At 37.3% G+C, this 19,842-nt stretch overlaps 1 protein-coding gene across 1 annotated transcript in view; it reads left to right on the plus strand.

Annotated features, from left to right (window-relative positions):
- The first annotated feature begins 403 nt into the window (after nucleotides 1-403).
- ZNHIT6 (zinc finger HIT-type containing 6) overlaps nucleotides 404-19,842 on the plus strand; it is a 65,908-nt gene continuing 46,469 nt past the window's right edge. The window contains exons 1-5 of the mRNA XM_027536672.1: nucleotides 404-1,264; nucleotides 2,399-2,464; nucleotides 2,551-2,657; nucleotides 2,746-2,831; nucleotides 9,791-9,894. Of these exons, the coding sequence (XP_027392473.1) occupies nucleotides 609-1,264; nucleotides 2,399-2,464; nucleotides 2,551-2,657; nucleotides 2,746-2,831; nucleotides 9,791-9,894 (1,019 nt within the window). The 5' untranslated portion in view covers nucleotides 404-608. The remainder of the gene's footprint in view (nucleotides 1,265-2,398; nucleotides 2,465-2,550; nucleotides 2,658-2,745; nucleotides 2,832-9,790; nucleotides 9,895-19,842) is intronic.

The following is a 19,842-nucleotide window of genomic DNA, read 5'->3' on the forward strand; positions in this document are numbered from 1 at the left end:
ATAATAGAAACGATGTTGTTTGTTTCATCACTGCTAGCTTATTTCCATATATTATCACACGTAACATCAAAATACACTACAAGATTTATAATACCATCGTCTCTGGAGTACTGCTTAAGAAACTGAAGCATGGAAAGGAGTGCTATTAGATGTTTCTTCCATCTTCGTGCAAGCTTAGAACAGAACAGGGTAGGTCTTCACATTTGAACGCAGCGAGGATTTCGCCTCTCTCCCTTATCCTGAACTCCTCCGGTCTCTTAAAGCAGAAGCCTGTAGCCCCGTGCAGAAACCCTCCAAGGGAAGGGTTTGGTGAAACCCCGCCCCGGGGGCGGGATCGAAGTGGGCGTGGTCTCAAACGGATCCCGGGAAGATCTGTGCGGGACTGCCACAGAGCCGTAAAGAGCTCCTTGAGTCGTGAAAGGGTACGGCGCGGAAGCGTTGCTTTACGACCGTTCGGACAGGCGCGCCGGGTCGGCGTTCACTGCTTGCTACTTCTGTGATATGCACGTGGGCCGCTCTTCGGGGTTTTGCAGGTAACTCAGCCCTCTTGGCGTGAACCAAACACATTGAAGGACGGTGTGGCAACGGAGGTCAAGGATCTTGAGCTGATGGATTTTGCTGCTGAAAGTGAAGAGATGTCGGGAGGAGGTCTCCAGAGTGAAGCTGAGGGGGCGCGGCTAAGTCTCGACACAGATCAAGAGAGAGTAAGGACTGAGGAGTCCGGCGATGGAGAGGCGGAGAATGGTCTGACCGGAATGGAGAAGACAAGGGCAGGGGAAGAAGAAAGTAGACGAAGAGCAGAGGAGATGCGAATGGACCTAACGGTTGTGAAGCAAGAAGTAATGGACTGGTCAGAAATGGTAGAAGGTACGCTGAATGGCCAGTGGGTAAAGCAGGAGGAGGACCGACATGAGGTGAAAGAGGAAAAACCAGGCACATTGGAGGTGAAGGAGGAGATGGATAGTAGTTTGATGGTAAAAGAAGAAAAGGTGGAAGAAACAGAGATAAAGGAAGAGAAAGTGAAGGTGAAGGAAGAAGTGATGGACTGGCTGGAAGTGAAGGAAGAGAAGAAAGATATCTTGGAGATTAAACGTGAGGAAGTGTCTCTTGATCAGAATATTAAAAAGGAGGAAATAATGGATGAAATGTATGTAAAAGAAGAGAAGTATTTCCCCAAAGAAGAAATGGTGGATTATACAAAGGTGAAAGAAGAGCCTCAGATAAATCCTTCAGTGGGCTCGAAGCGGAAACTGGCCATGTCAAGGTAGGGCAGAGCTGTGAAGGTCTTTTGTTGTCTAGGTTGAAAGAAACTACACGATCAGAAAGGTGTGGATTAATGAAAAATAAGCGCGAGTTTGGGCCGGGAGTCTGAGTGGTGGGGGGAGAGGCGATTAGGAAAGGAGGGTTTTGTCAGATAACAACAAATTCTGTGGAAATATGTGAGGTTGGTACTAGTGTCCAGTGGCCAAGTTAGGAAATGAAAATTCTTGGGACCAGAAAACCCCTGGACCAGTATCTGGCTTGACTTTGTATGCCCTTGGCTCAGTATTCCTTTGAGAGAGGATAGGTGTGAGGAACAGTCTAATAAAACCAACAAGGAAAAGTGGAGTAAGTTAAAATTAGGCAAAATACATTGTAACTCACTCAATTGGCTAGTTTCTCTATGGGTACTATGAACATTTATTGCTTTTGATTTGATTTCTTTATAGTGTGATCATGTGGCAGCATAGGAAATAAGAGTAGTCAGATTCTCGGGACCATTTCTGTCTCGAATACAGTGAATCAACATGTAGTTTGCTTGTCTGTTTGTAGTTTGATTGTCATTGTACACTGATTGTCACTCAAGTGAAAGATCAGTTGGAGACAGATGATGGATAGTAGTATTTCTAGAGTGTTTTGATGCCCATTCTCAGTTGGGTGAGGAACTGAGGAAGAAAGATGCAACTGCTGCTCTCTAAATTTGCCTGGGTCTTCTTTTTCTGAATGTGTCTGCCTTTAAGATATATAAACAGCTCATGGATTGGACTTCTGGGTATGTGCACACACACAGTTGTTAACAGTGTCAGGCACTCCAAGTTCAAATATCAAAAAGCGATCTCATTGTCTGATTATTTAGAAAAGGAAGTCACAGTGAGGTAATTTTTTAAATTTGATACATGTTTTCTTGAATTACCTATCATTAAACAACATTGTAAATGTAGTGTCATTTAGAGATGGTTTCCTAGAGGAGAATTTTCTAATAATGTTTGACAGCTGTCCATTATTTCATTAGAGTTACTTGCATCTACTTTATTCACTGTGACTGCAGGTCTGTAAATTGTGATGGATTAAAAGTTTATAAATAAATATATAGAATTAATATTTGATAATCTATTAAGTTTCTTGTGGACTTTTGTAGATGTGAAACTTGTGGTACAGAAGAAGCAAAGTACAGATGTCCACGTTGTTTGCGGTATTCCTGCAGGTATGTATGTAATTTTCTACCTTATTATCTCTGCCTGTATCCATTTTACCTCAAAGCATAAAAGTTCCTTCTCTTTGTCTCTTCAGTTTGCCCTGTGTAAAGAAACACAAAGCAGAACTAACATGTAATGGAGTTCGAGATAAAACTGCGTATGTTTCAATACAACAGTTTACAGAAATGAATCTCCTAAGTGGTAAGCCATCTTATGTATAGCAGATTGATGCTTCCTGGCCATAGGCATATACCATTTATTTATTTTTCTGTGTTTTTGAAATTTGTAGATTATCGATTTTTAGAAGATGTGGCAAGAACAGCAGACCATATTTCTAGAGATGCTTTCTTGAAAAGACCAATCAGCAATAAACATGTAAGTATTTCTTCTGTTCTTTTCCAGTTAGAATTTCTTCTAATCAAATAGATTCTTTTTTTTCTTTTTGCATTCAACAAATAATATATTAAGTGGCTACTATGATCCAGGGCTGTTCCAGTTGCTAGGGATACAGCAGTGACCAAAACAAAGTCCTTCCCCTTGTGGAACTTGTAGCGGGAGAGACAGGGGATGAGTACAGGAACAAATATAATTTCAGATAGAGTTAAGTGCATCTGAAAGATAAAGAGGACAACAGGAGGTTAAAGAAAATCAAAATGGTGTTTGTGGGTGAGGGAGGTTCTGAGAGTAGTCAGGAGAGTCTTCTCGGAGAGATGCCATCAAGCAGCAGTGTGAATGATGAGAAAGAGGCAGTCACGTGATCGTTTGAAGGACGACTTTACAGACAGAGACAAAAGCAGAAGTATAGAATGAATCAGGGTCAGAGTTAGTGTGTTTGAGGGCTTAAAAGAGGAGCCCAGTGACTGTAGCATAATTGAGTGAGGAGCATGTTGAACGGTGAGGTTAAAGAAACTGATGAAGTCTCCTAATGTATTCAAAGTAAAAATGGAGGCCATGGGAGGCAATTGAGCATGTTTGCTTTTTGAAAGATCACTCTTGAGGCTCTCTGGAAAGTGGACTTGAATAGGCAAGAGTGGAAGATTGGAAGCTGGGAGATCAGTTACAGAGCTATTGTTGTGGTTCTGGTCACAGATGATGCTGTTAGAATTATTGGGAAGTGATTAGATGTGTTTTTTTTAATTGGAGTATAGTTGCTTTACAATGTTGTATTAGTTTCTGCTGTACAGCAGAGTGAATCAGCAACATGTGTAAATGTATATCCTCTCTTCCTTGGATTGCCTTCCACTTAGATCACCACAGAGCAGAGTTCCCTATGCTATACAGGGGAAGTGATTAGATTTGAGTTTTGAAAGAAGGGCTAATAAGACTTGCTATTTTAATAAACTTGTTATACTCTTTAATTTCTTTTTCATTCCTTAAGCACTGTGCAAAATGAAAAGCTTACATATTGGAAATATTTTCCAACTGCTATTGTTCTAAAAATTCTTTAATATTATTTAATCACATCACAGAATTATCTTTGGTTTTCAGAGACCATACTGGTATTGGAGTTGCAGAATTTTAATACTCTTTAAAGTATTTTATTGGTATTATTGGTACAGACATGACATTACACATGTCTGAAAGAAAAATTACCATATATCAAGTTTTTTTTTTTCTTGAGCTTAATTAAACATCATTAAATTATATAGTTAAAGGATAAACTGCTTTTTAAATATTTTCTTTTTATGAAATATGGCACGCATATAAAAAAGCATAAAATAGAAATATACCATTTAATAATAATTATGGAGTGAGCATCCATGTAGCTACCACCTAGATCTAGAATTAGAACATAACCAGCTTCTCAAGAATTCCTACCACCATGTTATGCCCATCCCTGAACCATTCTTATTTCTGGGTTTTCTGTAATAAATTTTATGAACAATGCTATAGTGAACACTTTTGTTTAGGAATTGTGGTTTGCTTATGCATATGTTTTTCTGGAGTTCATACCTAGGAGTGAAATTGCTTTGTTGTGGAGTATGCATATCTTCAATTTGACTGTATGTTACCAAAATATTTTTCAAAGTGGTGATGCCAGATTATACTCACAGTATTTAAGTATACCTGTTGTCACATCCTCTCCAGATTCTTGACTTGGTCATAGTTTTTAAGCTTTTGTCAGTTTGATGGCTTTGTTACTTTATTATGATTTTTAATCTACAGTTGTCCAATTCTTAATGAGATTGAAAGTGACAGTAAAAGTCGCTCAGTTGTGTCCAACTCTTTGCGACCCCATGGACTATACAGTCCATGGAATTCTCCAGGCCAGAATACTGGAGTGGGTAGCCTATCCCTTCTCCAGTGGATCTTCCCGACCCAGGAGTTGAACTGGGATCTCCTGCATTGCAGGTGGATTCTTTACCCACTGAGCTATCAAGGAAGCCTCTTAATGAGATTGAGCACCTTTCAAATATTTTATTGGCCTTTGGATATTCCCCTTTGTGGTGTATGCCTGTTAAGTCTTTGTTCATCTTGTCTTTGGTCTGTTGTTTTTTCCTATTGGTTTTCTTTGTATTTTTAGATGCTGATGTTGATTGTGTATGTTATAAATCCTTTGATTCTGTGGCTTGTGTTTGTACTCTTTTTCATTTCTTACGGTAAACAGCTTTTTTAAATTTTAATGTAGTACAAATTGTCTTGTGTTTCCTTTATAGTTAATAGTTTTATGTGTTTTTAAAGAAATCCTTCCCTTCCTTGAGGTTATGAAGCTATTCTCCTGTAATGATTTTCTGAAAGCTTTGTAATATCACATCTCACATTTATGTCTGTAAACATGGAACTGATTTTTGTCTATCATGTGAAGTAGAGGTCCTATTTAATTTTCCAAATGAATAATCTCCTTTTTCTAGCACCAGTTATTGAAAAGTTCACCCTTTCTCCACTGCTTTGCGGGACCATCTCTGTTATATATCAGGCATCCTCATATGCTTGGCCTGTTTGTTTCTGGCCTGTCTGTTCTATTCTGTTAAACCTCTTGTCTCTTGCAACTATTGTAGTCTTTGCTGAACTCACTGAAGAAGTCAATCTTCTCACTTTGTTCATTGTTTAGATTAGACCATAGCCATTTTTCTAGAATATTTTCTAGAATATTGTCTGAAATACAGATGTGGCTCTTTGTAACTTAATACAAATAAGAAAAACCAGCCAACTGATTTATAGTCCTACCTTCCCCACTTGGGTATTTTGATTGGATTTGCATTTATTTTGTAGAGTTACTTGGGTGATTGGATTTTACGGCATTGAATATTTAAATCCTTGATTGTTGTATCTCTGAATTTATTTGGGTCTTTAACATCTCTGTAATTTTCTTAGTGAAGGTCTTGCACATTTTTTGTTAGACTTATTCTTGAGCACTTTATTTTTTCTTAGTATTTTAAATAGTATTTTCTTTTAAAATTTTTTATTATCTCTTTGCTGGTATTCAGGAATGAAAGTTTTTGTTGTTGTCCATTTTATGGTAGTAGCCATATTAAAATCTATTCCAATACCTTATCTATAGATTTTTTGAGGTTTTCTCTATAAACAGTTCATCACAATTTGTGTCTAGCTTTCTGTCCTTATTCTTTTATCTCTTTTTCTTACCTTGTTAGAATAGCAAGAACTTCAATAATGTAAAATAGTAGTGATGATAGTAGATATTTAAAGTCCACTCCTGAGTTTGATGATTTGCTCGAGGGGTTCACAGGATGCAACGTGCAATTGAACTCATGGCTAAAGTTTATTACAGTGAAAGGATACAGAGCAAACTTTGCAAAAGGAAAATGTGTATGGGGCCAAGCCTGTAGGAATCCAGCCACAAGCTTCCCAAATTCCTCTCCTATTGGAGTCATACAATACACAGTTAATTTCCTCAGGCAATGGGTTGTGATAACTAATGTTTAAAGTTTATTGTCTACCAGGGAAACTCATTAGAGACTCAGTGCCCAAGGTTTTTATGGGGACTAGTTGCAGAAACACCCTTACCCTAGCAGTTGCCAAGTTCCATACACCCAGAAGGAAAGCAGATAAAAACCACATTTTTGTACAATTTCAGCATAATGAAGCAGAACCTACCATTTTTCATACCATTTTAGGAGAAATTTTTTGTCAGTGTAGGGTCCATTTACCAGTCAGTCAAATTGCCAAACTCCAGCCAAGAGCAAACCTTGCCAACAGAACTTTCTAAGGATAAGTTTCAGGCCTCTTATGTTAGCTCTTTTCTGTCTTTGTTTTGTAACCCTGATCATAGAGGGAAAAGTTTTAAGATTTCACCATGTTTACTTTTCAGTTTGTGGGTATAGTTTGATATCTAGATTAAAGAAGTTCTGTTCCCAGTTTGCTAACACATGTTAACATGAATCATGGTTATATTTTATCAAATGTTTTTTCTATATTTTATTATTATTTTAATATATAATATTCTAATAAGAATATGAATAATAATCTTTTAGGTGATTTTCTATTTTAAGCTAAACTTGCATGGTGTATTATTATCATATCATGCTTTTTATACTTTGCAGAATTCCGTTGTGTTATACGTGTGTACACATTATCCTTTCATTCATTTTGCATTTCTGTTCATGAGTGAGATAACTTCTAATTTTCCTTTTTGGTATTCTTAAGTTTCTCTATTGATGTGATTCCAGTTTCATAAAATTATTTGCTGATATTTCCATTTTGTTCTTAAATACATTAACATTGGGATTATTTCTCCCTTGGGAGTTTGATATAATTTTTTAATAGGCTGCAGAAGTTTATTCTTTACCATTAATGGGACTGTTCGGGTTTTCTCTGTCTCACGTCATTATTTTGTCTTAAGACTACATTTTCCTAGGAATTTGTTCATTTTACCTAACTTTTCCAATGTATTGGCATAAAGTTCTTCATAACATTTTCTTTAATGTGTCTGTAGGAAATGTAGTATTATCATTTGTGATATTGCTTACTTGTGTCTTTTTTTCTAGATCAGTTGCTATTACAGATTCCTTTTCTATTTAGTTACTGTGTCCTCTTGACTTCTGTTATATCCTTTATTATTTTTAGCTTAATTGCATTATGGTCAAAGAACATATTTTTTTCTGAGTTCATTTTTTAAAAAATACATTAAGACTTGTGTTTATGTCCCAGCATATAGTCAAATTTTGTAACGTTCCCTGTTTTCTTGGAGGAGCGGGGGAGGTATTCTGCAATTGCTAAATGTCTTATTCTAAACATATTCCTTTTAGGTCAGGTTTGTTAAATACATTGTTCAAATTATAACATTTCTGATTTTCTCTTTGTTTGTTTCTTTCTTCTACCAGTTACTGAGAGACATATTTTAATACTTCCCAATAGATAAAATCATCAGGATTTGTATGTTTCTCCTTGTGGATCAGGTAGCTTTGCTTCATATGCTTTAAGGGTACGTTATTAGATGCATACTTCAGGAAATTATTGGTGTATTTAACCTTTGGCCCTATGTTGTAACCCTTTTTGTCTCTAGCTTTTTGTGTTTTTGTCTGTTTTTAAACTATTTCCCTCCTTTGGTGTATTTTGTCCTTCACTTTTACGTTAGGCCTTTCTGTGTCCTTATGTTCTGTGTGTCTTTTCAAAATACCATATTGTTGATTTCTAGTTTTTCTCCATTCTGACAATCTGTAACTCTTAACTGAATCTCTTTTTCTCTTTTGGTTCCTGTGTACTGAGGCTTACTTCTTCTTTTTTTTTCATTGTGGTGGCTTCTGTTGCAGAGCTCAGACTCTACAGGGCATCGGCTTTAGTGGTTGCAGCATACAGCTCAGTGCCTGTGGCACTTGGGCTTAGTTGCCCCTTGGCATATAGCATCTTAGTCCCCTAACCAGGGATCAAACCTGCATTGGCAGGCATATTCTTAGTCACTAGACCACCAGGGAAGACCCCCTGATTTTCTTATATTGGTTATGCTTATTTATTTTTTGTTGAGTACTCCTTTTATTTTTCCCTTTAAAAATTACTTATGAGAATTGTTTGAAGGCTGGAATAAATAAATAGGCCTTCTTTTATTCTACCAGATACCTAGAAGCATTGCAGATCTAGGCTATCTTAAACCAGGTTGAAGGCTTAAGATTACATTAATCCCAAAGCAAGGCAAATCATTTCAAGTCTGAGCATGGACTGCCATGGCCAGGCTAGATGATTTCTAATGGATTTTTCTTTTTCCCCCTGTTCCAGTCAGACTAATAAAAAAAATTCCTAGCATGCTCTGGTGACCCTTATCCTGAGGGTGTATCATTCTGTGACTCAGTTTCATTTCATTTGAGAGGAGTTTCCACAAACATTACTAGATCTTGACTGTCTTGCTGAGGAGGCTCTAGAAAGGGGAAGCCTATATTTGCCATAATTAGCAAAAGTGGCTTCAGTGCTTTTTGCTTACTTCTCTGAGTTTCACTTTTCATTAAACATTGGCCTGTAGTTTCCCATTTCTGTCAGCTCTTCAATGCTTTTAAGGTGATCTTTGAAAATATTTACACAAATATATATAGCAAATAGCATTCTTAGATGTTTTCCATAGGAGAGTTGGGTCCTTATAATCACCGTCATTACTGAAACCAAAGTTTATGCACTGTGAAATTGCATGTAATTTCTTAAGTCATTTTCTTACTGACCCTCCCTTCCTCTTGACTTGACTTGATTGTCTAACTCTGTACATTGCAAAGTCTAGATGCCACTCACTTAAAAAGTTGCATTTATATTTTGCCACTTCTTTGAGTGATCTTTCTTCTTCGTTGATGATATTACTTCCTTCAGTACTCTCTGGAGTTGACTAATTCAGCTCAACCAACCTACGTGGTCAGTGGAATAATACATGTCAGAGCTAGAATTCTCATACCTCATTTTGTACATCCTACATCAGTGGCTACTTTTAAGTTAAGCCTTGTACTCGGCAGCGCCATAGTTCCTTCCCTGAATGAGCTACCTACCTAGTAATAGAAGCAGGCATATATACAGCCAACTATGGTATGAAACCATCAGTAAAAAAGAAGAAAAAAAAAAACTATATAGGTAATCCCTGTGATTGCTAAAACCTGTATGTTTTTAAAATCCCCATGAAATTCTTCTTTTGGCTTATAGGATATATGGTTAAAAGCACAGACTGCAGTTAGACAGACCTGGATTTAAATGTAGGCTTTACATCTCTAAAATAGCAGAAATGAGAGTAATAATAGTACCTGCTTCATAATATTGTGAGGATTAAATGATATATTGCTGTTTATTGTAGTTTGTGAAGCATAAGTATTCGATAAATCTTAACTTACATTTTAAACACTGTTTTATGTGCTTTTGGAATTTAAGCTATTTGAAAATTAATTTGTCTGTTTGTTTTTGTTTGTTAGATGTACTTTATGAAAAATCGTGCTCGAAAGCAAGGTATTAATTTAAAACTTCTACCCAATGGATTCACAAAAAGAAAAGAAAATTCAACATTTTTTGATAAGAAGTAAGTTTCTGACTTCTTTTTTAGTATATTAGATGTTCTTATTAGATGAGGAGCATCTTTTAAGCTTTGATTTGCTTGGAACATTGCTCCTCAAAGTGTGGCCTATGAGATGTTTGTCATTGATTGGTAGAGGACAAGATGACTGCAGAAACTGGACTTAAGCATTTAAGAACTTATGCTAGTTTTATGTCATGTGACTTTAACATTTTTGGTTTGCTCCCTGTGTGTTTGAGAGAGAGAGATGGAGAGAGAGAAGGTAGCGTGTATATGTATATATCTTTCTCTCTGAGACCTAAAATACCATCAAAGTATTTCAGAAGCTTCAAGGACAAAATAAGAAGTCAAAGCAGAATTTCTGCATATTTTTAACCAGAGGAGCTTGACTTTTATACTCTTTTCTACTTTGGAATTCCAAATAGTAATTCATTTGTGAGTGAGTGATGGAGAAGAAGGGAAACTTGGAAAACATTTACTCTAGAAAATCTGAATAGAGATAATACATTAGAGATTAGTTTCTTGCTCTCTGAAATTGCTAGGTCAAAAAGGCCCCATTCGTACAGAGGAGAACAGGATCCCAAAGTACTGTAAGTAGCCCATTAAATTATTAGGTAATACCTTTACAAAGTCAAGATTCTGGTTTAGAGTCAAAAAGCCTGAGTGAGTCCCTCCCACTTTATTTTTTTTTTTTATTATTTTATTTTATTTTTAAACTTTATTAGTTTTGCCAAATATTGAAATGAATCCATCACAGGTATACATGTGTTCCCCATCCTGAACCCTTAGTGAGTCCCTCCCACTTTAGTCTCTTAGTAACTGCAAGGCCTTGAACAAATTACTTCCTTTCTCCGGACTCTGTCTGTATAATGGTGGGGGTTGAACTAGGTAACGCTCAGTTCAGTTCAGTCGCTCAGTCGTGTCCGACTCTTTGCGACCCCATGAATCGCAGCACGCCAGGCCTCCCTGTCCATCACCAACTCCCAGAGTTCACTCAGACTCACGTCCATCGAGTCAGTGATGCCATCCAGCCATCTCATCCTCTGTCGTCCCCTTCTCCTCCTGCCTCCAATCCCTCCCAGCATCAGAGTCTTTTCCAATGAGTCAACTCTTCTTATGAGGTGGCCAAAGTACTGGAGTTTCAGCTTTAGCATCATTCCTTCCAAAGAAATCCCAGGGCTGATCTCCTTTAGGATGATTGGATCTCCTTGCAGTCCAAGGGACTCTCAAGAGTCTTCTCCAACACCACAGTTCAAAAGCATCAATTCTTCAGCACTCAGCTTTCTTCACAGTCCAACTCTCACATCCATACATGACCACAGGAAAAACCATACCCTTGACTAGATGGACCTTTGTTGGCAAAATTATGTCTCTGATTTTGAATATGCTATCTAGGTTGGTCATAACTTTCCTTCCAAGGAGCAAGCGTCCTTTAATTTCATGGCTGCAGTCACCATCTGCACTGATTTTGGAGCCCAAAAAAAAAAGTCTGACACTGTTTCCACTGTTTCCCCATCTATTTCCCATGAAGTGATGAGACCGGATGCCATGATCTTCGTTTTCTGAATGTTGAGCTTTAAGCCAACTTTTTCTCTCTCCACTTTCACCTTCATCAAGAGGCTTTTTAGTTCCTCTTCACTTTCTGCCTTAAGGGTGGTGTCATCTGCATATCTGAGGTTATTGATATTTCTCCTGGCAATCTTGATTCCAGCTTGTGTTTCTTCCAGTCCAGCGTGTCTCATGATGTACTCTGCATATAAGTTAAATAAGCAGGGTGACAATATACAGCCTTGACGTACTCCTTTTCCTATTTGGAACCAGTCTGTTGTTCCATGTCCAGTTCTAACTGTTGCTTCCTGACCTGCACACAGGTTTCTCAAGAGGCAGGTCAGGTGGTCTGGTATTCCCATCTCTTGAAGAATTTTCCACAGTTTATTGTGATCCATACAATCCAAGGCTTTGGCATAGTCAATAAAGCAGAAATAGAGGTTTTTCTAGAACTCTCTTGCTTTTTAGATGATCCAGCAGATGTTGGCAATTTGATCTCTGGTTCCTCTGCCTTTTCTAAAACCAGCGTGAACATCTGGAAGTTCACGGTTCACGTATTACTGAAGCCTGGCTTGGAGAATTTTGAGCATTACTTTACTAGCATGTGAGATGAGTGCAATTGTGTGGTAGTTTGAACATTCTTTGGCATTACCTTTCTTTGGGATTGGAATAAAAACTGACCTTTTCCAGTCCCATGGCCACTGCTGAGTTTTCCCAATTTGCTGGCATATTGAGTGTAGCACTTTCACAGCATCATCTTTAAGGATTTGAAATAGCTCCACTGGAATTCCATCACCTCCACTAGCTTTGTTCGTAGTGATGCTTTCTAAGGCCCACTTGACTTCACATTCCAGGATGTCTGGCTCTAGGTGAGTGATCACACTATCGTGATTATCTGGGTCATGAAGATGTTTTTTGTACAGTTCTTTTGTGTATTCTTGCCACCTCTTCTTAATATCTTCTGCTTCTGTTAGGTCTCTACCATTTCTGTCCTTTATCAAGCCCATCTTTGCATGATATGTTCCCTTGGTATCTCTAATTTTCTTGAAGAGATCTCTAGTCTTTCCCATTCTGTTGTTTTCCTCTATTTCTTTGCATCGATCGCTGAGGAAGGCTTTCTTATCTCTTCTTGCTATTCTTTGGAACTCTGCATTCAGATGTTTGTGTCTTTCCTTTTCTCCTTTGCTTTTCCCTTCTCTTCTTTTCACAACTATTACAGGAGCTGACTGTGGCTCAGATCATGAACTCCTTATTGCCAAATTCAGACGTAAATTGAAGAAAGTAGGGAAAACCACTAGACCATTCAGGTATGACCTAAATCAAATCCCTTATGATTATACAATGGAAGTGAGAAATAGATTTAAGGAACTAGATCTGATAGATAGGGTGCCTGATGAACTATGGACGGAGGTTCGTGACATTGTACAAGAGACAGGGATCAACACCATCCTCATGGAAAAGAAATGCAAAAAAGCAAAATGGCTGTCTGAGGAGGCCTTACAAATAGCTGTGAAAACGTAACGCTACTGTTCCCTTAAAATTTTACTACGTAAATTAAAAAAACTGAACCATCAGAACTATCATTATTCTAAAAATCTTCCATCTTTTCAACAGATATTATATTTTTAGAGAATGGTGTTATCCAGTTATATATTTCAAAACAGATAATTATAAAGGTGGTTTTCTCTTTTCTTGGTTGGTTTCCAAGATTATAGTAATATTTTGCATTTATCAGACTTCCCTGGTAGCTCAGAGCGTAGTCTGCCTGCAGTGCGGGAGACCAGCTTTGATCCCTGGGTAGGGAAGATCCCCTGGAGAAGGAAAAAGCAACACACTCCAGTATTCTTGCCTGGAAAATCCCATGAATGGGGGAGCCTGGCAGGCTAAAGTTCATGGGGTCGCAAAGAGTCAGACACGACTGAGCGACTTCACTTTGCATTTATCAAATATGAGATAATTCTTTTGTGTGTTTTGAAACTGACATAGAAATTGACATGATTTGTTTGAAATTTAAAGTAACTGGTTTGTGCCTTCTGAAATATAAAATGTATTCCTGTTTTATGAAAGAAAACATTCAGAGCCTCAAATGTAAAACTTTGAGGTCTTTAGATACATAAATGTTTGTGGGAAGTTTTTTCCAAGACTACTACATTCAGTGTATTTTCTGGGTTTAGATTACAAATTTATGCTGTTATTTTGGAATTCCTCATCTGTGAAGTAGCAAATCAGACTCTTCTTGCATTATGCCTTTTACTCATGAATTTACAATGATTTGGGCTTGATGTTTTTATATTTTTAGTGTCTTGCCATGAAGAGATTAGCAACATAGAACACAATAGACTTTAATTAGTTTTTCAGCTGTTTTCACCTCTGTAAAATGGAGCTAATGATAGCTACTGTGTAGTCCTGACCTCAGTGTGTTAATTTACCTAGACACTAACCTGAATGCAGGAAGAAATCAGCACATAGTAGCAATTGTAAAAGTAATAAACCCTCAGCATAAAGAGTTTAAAGGAAAAATAGCAAGTGTAATTCCACTATGTAGAGACAACCAATGATAATGTTTCCTTCTCATCATGTTTGCTTCTTTTTTTCAATTAATAAAATACAATATCCTTACAAAAAAGTATAAAAATTTACTTGACTCTCCTCAAGTTAAGCATTACTTTATAAATAAAAGGTACACCTTTTTTCTACAGCTAGCTTTTTCCTATTTAGCAACATATTATGAACTTCGTGCTTGATAATGCAAGTCTGCGCGTTTTAAGTAGTATATTTCAACTATGACTACTGTATCCTAATTTATTTATTACCAGATTATCAAACAGTTGCTTAATTTCTGGTTTTTAATTATTACAAATAATACTGTTGTAAACATCCTTGAACAAGTTGTTTTGCATGCTCATGTGACTTTTCTATAGATCGATTCCTGATAAGTGGCATTACTGGGTCACAGATTACATGCATTTAAACTGTTGAGAGAAACTCCAAATTGTCCTCTCAAAAAAAGTACCACTTTGTAGCTTTTACAAAAATGTATGAATACCTATTTTAGTTATACTGTGCTTTAACTGAATATTATTAAACTTCTTTGCCTATCTGATTAGAGGTTGAATTCTTCAACTTTTTCATTCAGATATGCATGTTTTTAATCTCATCTTGATCAGTTGCATGCATTGTAAATGTTTTTACCAGTCTTTCCATTCTTAATTTTGCCTTCTGGTCATTTTTGATGCATTTTAAAGAATGGCTAAAAAGAAGAAAGGTTCTATAAAACATAAAGATAGTGAAGTGGAGTGGTTAAGAACACAAACTGGAGCTAGGCTGCCTTGGTTCAAATTTCTGACCTTCCTCTTCTAGCCATGTGATACTAAGCTAAGCCACCTAACTTCCTTGTGCTTCAGTTCCTCGTCTATAAAGTAGGACTGGTAATAATAAACTAGGGATAAGCCAGTTTTCATTTCCACTTACAGTAACTTAGAAATCCTATTTAAACATTTCACTAGCACTGAATTGTCTCTTTTTTAATATTTGTTGCTATTTTGGAAGGTGGAAATTGTTTTAATTTGCTTTTACTTAATTGCTCCATAGATAATGAGTATTTGCCCATGTGTTTCAAAGCAATATTTTAAAATTCAAATGTGAAGTTTGACTTAATCTAATCTGTGGTAGTAAGATGCTCTTAGAACTGTTTTGGTAAAATACGTAATTCAGAACTGTGGGACAGAGTTTTTCCATTTGTTCTTTGTTAAATTGCCCATTATTATTTCTAAATGGAAAATAATCATGCCACAAACTGAATTTAGAATGTCTGTATTTGGATGTTCCTTGAATAATAAAGCATGAAGGTGAGTTCCCATTTAGTTGATAGCCATACTTATTAGTTAGTCAATAGTCCGCTCAGTTGGTTAATAGCTTGGAAGTCTTTTGAGTGTGTCCTTATACTTTGTTCATTTTTCAGCATTTTCATCAGTGATTTAGGTCATGATTTCTTATCTTGGTGCTGCTAACATATTGAACCACAGAGCTCCTGTTGTGAGTGTGCATTTTAGGATGTTTAGCAGCATCCCTGGCCTCTACCCACTGGATATTGGTAACACACACACAAAGGCATTCTTTGTGATACCTGTGGTTTCTCAGACATTTGTATGAAAATGGTAAAAACTTTGGATGATCATAATGTTATTTGCTGGAGGGAAGGAAGAAGGGGATACTACCTCTTATCAGAGAATTATTTTTACCTCCCATATCTCCGATACTCTGTTTTTAAGAGAATTGTTTATAAGCTTTCTTAAACTTTAAGAAGTAGTTAAAGTTTTGACTGAGATAAACATGAATTTGAATATGGTTTCTACACTTGGTATATGTTAGGTGTCCTTGGGCAAAAGTGAATTTGCTAGATTGTTGACAGGAATAAATAAAATAATATGAAAATAATACCCAGCACTTAGCAGATAATGTGCAGCAATAAAAGATCTGCATTTTCGTACTGGAAATCTTTGGGAATACATTTACTATATTATATTCATTCCTAGTAGGTCTGCTGCTGCTGCTGCTAAGTCGCTTCAGTCGTGTCCGACTCTGCGACCCCATAGACGGCAGCCCACCAGGCTCCCCCGTCCCTGGAATTCTCCAGGCAAGAACACTGGAGTGGGTTGCCATTTCCTTCTCCAATGCATGAAAGTGAAAAGTGAAAGTGAAGTAGCTGAGTCCTGTCCGACTCCTAGCGACCCCATGGACTGTGGCCCACCAGGCTCCTCCATCCATGGGATTTTCCAGGCAAGAGTGCTGGAGTAGGGTACCATCGCCTTCTCCCCTAGTAGGTCTAGGGCAGCATTATAATTAAACAATACTATTTCTCCAGTGAAACCTCCAAATGTTTGAATTAAAATGGGAAAATAATGAGTATAAATGAGCTCAGTCACTTTTTTGCTGCTGGAGGAGTTATGAAAATCTTTCAGCTTCAGAGATTCAGGGATTGGAATTGTTCCCATGTAATTTTGGTCCTGTACTAAGATTATTGTAATTACTCCCTAGGCATTAAATTGGTCCTTTGCTTATTTAAGCAGCTTAAGCTACAATATACACAAAAACTCAAACTGAAATTATTTAAAATTGAATGTTCCAGTGGTAACTTTTGAGCAATCTGAATGAAGAATTCTTTGTGGTATTTTTGTAACTTTTCTGTAAAGTTTGAAATTATTTGAAAATAAGAGGGTTTAAAAAAAAAATTAAATACCTACACCCCCTGCCCCCACCTCCATGAAGTGTGACTAATGTACATTGTGTCTGAATTACCTCCGTAGGACTAATAGCAACTTATATAGTAGCAAGTGCATTAATACCTTAGAATCATAGGTTCATTTTAACCCAAGCATTCTTTATGGTAGAAGTTTTTGACCAGTATGACTTCAAATCTCCAAAATCATATGCAAAATTATGTGATACATAAATTTTTCTAAGACTAGGAACCATAATTCTCATTTTATAGTCGAAGTGTGATGTAACCCTAACCAGCCTGTGATGTCAAAAGTATATTTAATAGCTGTAAATTTTAAAGGACTGGTGAATTTGCTATAATGTCATAATGGATAACTTTAATGAACAAAGAAAAGTTAAGAGATGCTTATGTTAAGAATAACTTGAGCCAATACAAAATGGACATTCTCTGTTAAAAATAGAGGAGCTTGGTAAGAAAATGGTATAAGGCTCCCCTACTTATTTTAGTCATTGTTATTCAGCCACTGTGTCATGTCCAGCTATTTGCAACACCATGGACTGCAGCACGCAGGTTTCGCTGTCCTTCAGTATCTCATGGAGTTTGCTCAGACTCATGTCCATTGAGTCGGTGATGCCATCCAACCATCTCATCCTCTGTCGTCCCCTTCTCCTCCCTTCACTCTTTCCCAGCATCAGGGTCTTTTCCAGTGAATTGGCTCTTTGCATCAGTTGGCCAACATTTAGAGGGGACTACAAACTACTTCTTTTAAATAATGACTCTTTCAGAGGTAAATGCTCTGCCTCAGCTCTTTGTATGGCATATAACTTTATATTTATTCTCAATCAGTGCTAATCAAAAACTGTTGAAAGAATGGAAAAGATCTGTATGAAGAAAACTTAAATTCTACTGAATGGCTTAAACAAGTCAAGCAAATGGGGGGAAAGGACCTTGTTATTAGCTGACTCAATATTACAGAAATAACATTTATTTCTTAAATGAATGATCTTTAAATCTGATATGATCCTAATGAAATCACTAATGAAATACTGTTTTTTATTTCGGAAATTTTTTTTTTTTTTTTGGAGAAGGAAAAGATCCATAAAATGACTTTAGTTCATTCTGAAGAATAAACATGGGAGAAGCACCAGGAAAAACCAGGGGGGAAAAAGAGGAATAAGGCTGGACTCATTAAAATGTATGAAATTTTAGTAAAGTTTTATGGTATTGATGTAGAAATCTATAGTGAGATTATAGAAAATAGACATGAGGCTATTTGACACTCTAGTATATGATCAGATAGAGATAGCATTTCAAATTAGTATAGATAATGACTTATTCAATAAATGCAGTTGAGACAGCCTGCCATTTAACAGTTTTTTGTTTTTTTTAATAGAATGTCCAGTCAGGTCGATTGCTCAGTCGTGTCCAACTCTTTGTGACCCCAGGGACCACAGTACACCAACCTTCCCTGTTCCATCACCAACTCCCGGAGCATACTCAGACTCATGTACATCACATCAGTGATGCCATCCAACCATCTCATTCCCTGTTGTCCCCTTCTCTTCCCACCTCCAATCTTTCCCAGCCTCAGGATCTTTTCAAATGAGTCAGTTCTTCACATCAGATGGCCAGCGTATTAGAGTTTCAGCTTCAACATCAGTCCTTCCAGTGAATATTCAGGACTGAATTCCTTTAGGATGGACTGATTGGATCTCCTTGCAGTCCAAAGGACTCTCAACAGTCTTCTCCAACACCACCGTTCAAAAGCATCAGTTTGTTGGCACTCATCTTTCATGGCTGCAGTCACCATCTACAGTGATTTTGGAGCCCAAAAAAATAGTCTGTCACTGTTTCCATTGTTTCCCCATTTATTTGCCATGAAGTGATAGGACCAGATGCCGTGATCTTAGTTTTCTGAATGTTGAGTTTTAAGCCAACTTTTTCACTCTCCTCTTTCACTTTCATCAAGAGGCTCTTTAGTTCTTCTTTGCTTTCTGCCATAAGGGTGGTATCATTTGTGTATCTGAGGTTATTGATATTTCTCCCAGCATTCTTGATTCCAACTTGTGCTTCATCTAGCCTGGCATTTTGCATGATGTACTCTGCATATAAATTAAATAAGCAGAGTGACAATATACAGCCTTGACATACTCCTTTCCCAATTTGGAACCAGTCTGTTCCATGTCCAATTCTAACTATTGCTTCTTGACATGGATACAGATTTCTCAGGAGGCAGGTCAGGTGATCTGGTATTCCCATCTCTTTAAGAATTTTCCACAGTTTCTTGTGATCCAGTCAAAGGCTTTGGCATAGTCAATAAAGCAAAAGTAGATGTTTTTCTGGAACTCTCTTGCTTTTTTGATGATCCAACGGATGTTGGCAATTTGATCTCTGGTTCCTCTGCCTTTTCTAAATCCAGCTTGAACATCTGGAAGTTCACGGTTCACGTACTGTTGAAACCTGACTTGGAGAATTTTGAGCATTACTTTGCTAGCGTGAGAGATGAAGGCCATTGTGTAGTACTTTGAGCATTCTTTGGCGTTGCCTTTCTTTGGGATTGGACTTCCCTGGTGGCTCAGACGGTAAAGCGTCTGTCTACAATGGGGGAGACCTGGGTTCAATCCCTGGGTTGGGAAGATCCCCTGGAAAAGAAAATGGCAATCCACTCCAGTACTATTGCCTGGAAAATCCCATGGACAGAGAAGCCTGGTAGGCTACAGTCAGACACGACTGAGCGACTTCACTTTCACTTTCTTTGCGATTGGAATGAAAACTGACCTTTTCCAGTCCTGTGGCCACTGCTGAGTTTTCCAAATTTGCTGGCATATTGAGTGCAGCACTTTCACAGCATCATCTTTTAGGATTTGAAATAGCTCAACTGGAATTCCATCACCTCCACTAGCTTTGTTTGTAGTGATGCTTCCTAAGGCCCACTTGACTTCACATTCCAGGATGTCTGGCTCTAGGTGAGTGTGAGTGATCACACCATGATTATCTGGATTGTGAAGTTCTTTTTTGTACAGTTTTGTGTATTCTTGCCGCCTCTTCTTAATATCTTCTGTTAGATCCATACCATTTCTGTCCTTTATTGTGCTCATTTTTGCATGAAATGTTCCTTTGATATCTCTTATTTTCTTGAAGAGTTCTCTATAGTCTTTACCATTATATTATTTTCCTCTATATCT

The sequence above is a fragment of the Bos indicus x Bos taurus genome, chromosome 3, assembly GCF_003369695.1.
Source record: "Bos indicus x Bos taurus breed Angus x Brahman F1 hybrid chromosome 3, Bos_hybrid_MaternalHap_v2.0, whole genome shotgun sequence".
NCBI classification, from domain to species: Eukaryota; Metazoa; Chordata; class Mammalia; order Artiodactyla; family Bovidae; genus Bos; species Bos indicus x Bos taurus.